The sequence below is a fragment of the Myodes glareolus genome, chromosome 1 (genome assembly GCF_982192425.1).
Source record: "Myodes glareolus chromosome 1, mMyoGla1.1, whole genome shotgun sequence".
NCBI classification, from domain to species: Eukaryota; Metazoa; Chordata; class Mammalia; order Rodentia; family Cricetidae; genus Myodes; species Myodes glareolus.
The window spans coordinates 71319586-71322484 of NC_142026.1; the positions used below are offsets into that span (position 1 = coordinate 71319586).

At 42.6% G+C, this 2899-nt stretch overlaps 1 protein-coding gene across 1 annotated transcript; it reads right to left on the reverse strand.

Annotated features, from left to right (window-relative positions):
• Positions 1–1607: 1607 nt before the first annotated feature.
• On the reverse strand, positions 1608–2558 carry LOC125395559 (olfactory receptor 6Z7-like). Its single transcript, XM_048427003.2, has one exon. The coding sequence runs from the start codon at positions 2550–2552 to the stop codon at positions 1608–1610; it is 945 nt and encodes a 314-aa protein (XP_048282960.2). The 5' UTR covers positions 2553–2558.
• Positions 2559–2899: the final 341 nt, after the last annotated feature.

Here is a 2899-nt window from a genome sequence, read left to right on the forward strand (position 1 = left end):
TGTCTTACTGGTAAATATTATCATTCATTCTGATGTCATACTCGTGACACAATGTTACAATCAGCATCTTCGTTGTTTACTGAGCTCTGCTGCTTTAATTGTCTCATGAAATATTCATGTCAATGAGGACACCAGGTCAAAGGTTACAAACAACTTTTATACTGGTGAGTATAGAAAGTGAGTCCAAAAAAGTTTAAACAATTTGGTATGTCTCCAGGAATATATAAGCATATGTTCATCTTTTTAAAACCTAAGGAGGTCAGGATGCTAAACTCAGCTGAATGCTCCACACCATGATATACTGGTGGTGTCATTTTCTACTTAACATTTTCTGCAAGGGCCAATGAGGTCTTTAGATTCATTGAACATTTATGTTATTTCAGCTATTAATTCTATGTTTATATATAATACCACCTGCCTTAACATATATTGGGAAGTTTTTTACTGACATTTTTTTTTTTTGGTTTTTGAGAAAGTGCTTCTCTTGGCAATTTTTTAAAATTAGAATATTTTCTAATTTTTATTTTATTTTTTGATTTTATTGCGGTATTTTCACATACATTTTGTCTTCCACCACTCCCACCTCTGTCTCCCTTTCCTCCTTGCAGATACCCTTCATCCCCAGAGGAGCCCAGCTTATGGACATGCCTGCAGAAGATATGTGTGTGTGAGACTTCCAATGTGTATATAAATGTAAGATATAGGCCTTAAGTAACTTAAAAGTATGTTTTAAAAGTCAGGTGTTAAACATTCTGCCAAATCGTTTGTTGGTTACTCAAAAAGTCAACCGTCCAATTAACATATGACTAGCTCGGCAGTTCTACACACGGGTATAAGAACAAGAGAACAAGAAACGTGCTTCTGCTCAAAAGATATGAATTATGAGGCTGGAAAGAGAGCTTGTTGGTTAAGAGCAGAGAACTAGAGTCCAGTTTCTAGCACCCACATCAGCATCAGATTACTCACAACAACCTGTAACTGGAACTCTGAGAGACCCAGCGTCTAACTTCTAGCCTCTGCAGGGATCTGCATGCAGATATACATACATACGAGTTCTTACACACTCAAATGAATGAATGAGAATAAAACCTTTCGAAGCTATGAGTAAGTGTTCACACGCATACCTATTCACAGCAGCCCAATATTGGAAACAACCGAACTATCTGTCTCTGAATGGACAAACAAATACAGCTTGTCCATGCAAAGCAATGGATGAGGTCGCGGGAATAAGCACATCACTGATACCTGCTGCAACATTCACAAACTTGGTGCATTATGAAATGCGGACGGGGTCATCTACAAAAGGTGACATTATGAAATTCCCTGTCTACAAGATATCAAATACGGAAATTTATGCAAATAAAAGTAGATGGTTAGTATTTTTTTTATGGAGTAGAGACACTACAGAAAATGACTTCCAAATGCATATAGGCATTTTTCTGGGAGTGGTGACCTACACACCAATGGTGGTTTACTACTTTGTGAAAACATTCAGACATTGAGTTGTATGTGTTTAAAAGGCGAAGTAATGGTATGTGAATTATATTCTAACACAGAAGCAGTATGTAGGTAAATCAATGTCTCGCCGCATGGTCTTAAGTACCTGGTCAAACTGAGGACCAGTGCATGGTTCTATGGAAAGCCAATTGCACCTCCCTGTTCCTCAGACAGTAAATGATGGGGTTGCACATGGGGGTAACCACTGTGTAGATGACAGACAACACCTTATTGAGGTCCATGGCTTCTATGCGGCTAGGGCGGGCATAGATGAAGATAGTGGCTGAGTAAAAGATGCCCACCACTACCAAGTGGGAGGCACAAGTAGAGAAGGCTTTGTGGCGGGCAGCAGCTGATGGCATGCCCAGAACTGTCCTACCGATGGCCACATAGGAAGCCATGGCCACAAGGAGTGAGCCCCAGAGGATGATGATCGCTGAGATGAAGTCTACCAGCTCTGTGAGGGCCACGTGGGTGCAGGACAGGTTCAGAAGAGGAGAAACATCACAAAAGAAGTGGTTGAGTACATTGGGACCACAGTAGGACAGGCTTGCAATGCATGCTGTTTTGATCACTGAGACCAGCAGCCCACCGAGCCATGAAGACAAGGCTAAGCCCAGGCAGACCTGGGGCCTCATGAGCAGTGGGTAGTGCAGTGGGCGGCAGATGGCCACATAGCGGTCATAGGCCATGGAGGCCAGGAGGGTGCACTCTGTGCAGATGAGAGAGATGAAGAAGAAGAGTTGAGTCATGCAACCTGTGAATGGAACATGGTAGGGCCCCATCCACAGCCCCACAAGCAGGGTGGGCATGGTTACGGACACATAGCACATCTCCAGGCAGCTGAGGTTGCCCAGGAAGAAGTACATGGGCTTGTGGAGCTCGCTGTGACTGCAGATGAGGTAGATGATGAGTGTGTTCTCCAGGAGCGTCAGCAGGTAGAGAGTCAGGAAGACGACAAACAGGGCATCCCTTATCCCCAGCCTTGTGGACAGGCCTAGTAGGACAAACTCTTGGACTCTGGTTGTGTTGCCCAATTCAAGTGACTTCTCCATGCTCTTAGGACTGGAGAGGAGTGGAGGGGAGGGGGAGGGAAATAGGAGGAGGGGAGGAGATGGAAATTTTTAATAAATAAATACATAAATAAAAAAATATAACTACATTTTTTTCTAAATCTCTTTCCTTATATCTTATTCCACCCTAGACCAATGCCATTATCACAGATGCATAAATCACTTCCTTTAAAAATTTTTATTCTGTTTATTCATTTTGCAGGGGATTTGGGGTGCAAGTGTGAAGGTCATAAGATGCTTTGTAGATGGAATCACTTCTCTACTTCCATCATGTAGGTTCCAGGGACCAAATTCAGTTCATCAACCTTCGCTACTAGTACCTTTACCCA

Excerpts from the sequence above, each read along its gene's own strand:
- LOC125395559 (XM_048427003.2), bottom strand. The coding sequence starts at position 2,552 with ATGGAGAAGTCACTTGAATTGGGCAACACAACCAGAGTCCAAGAGTTT.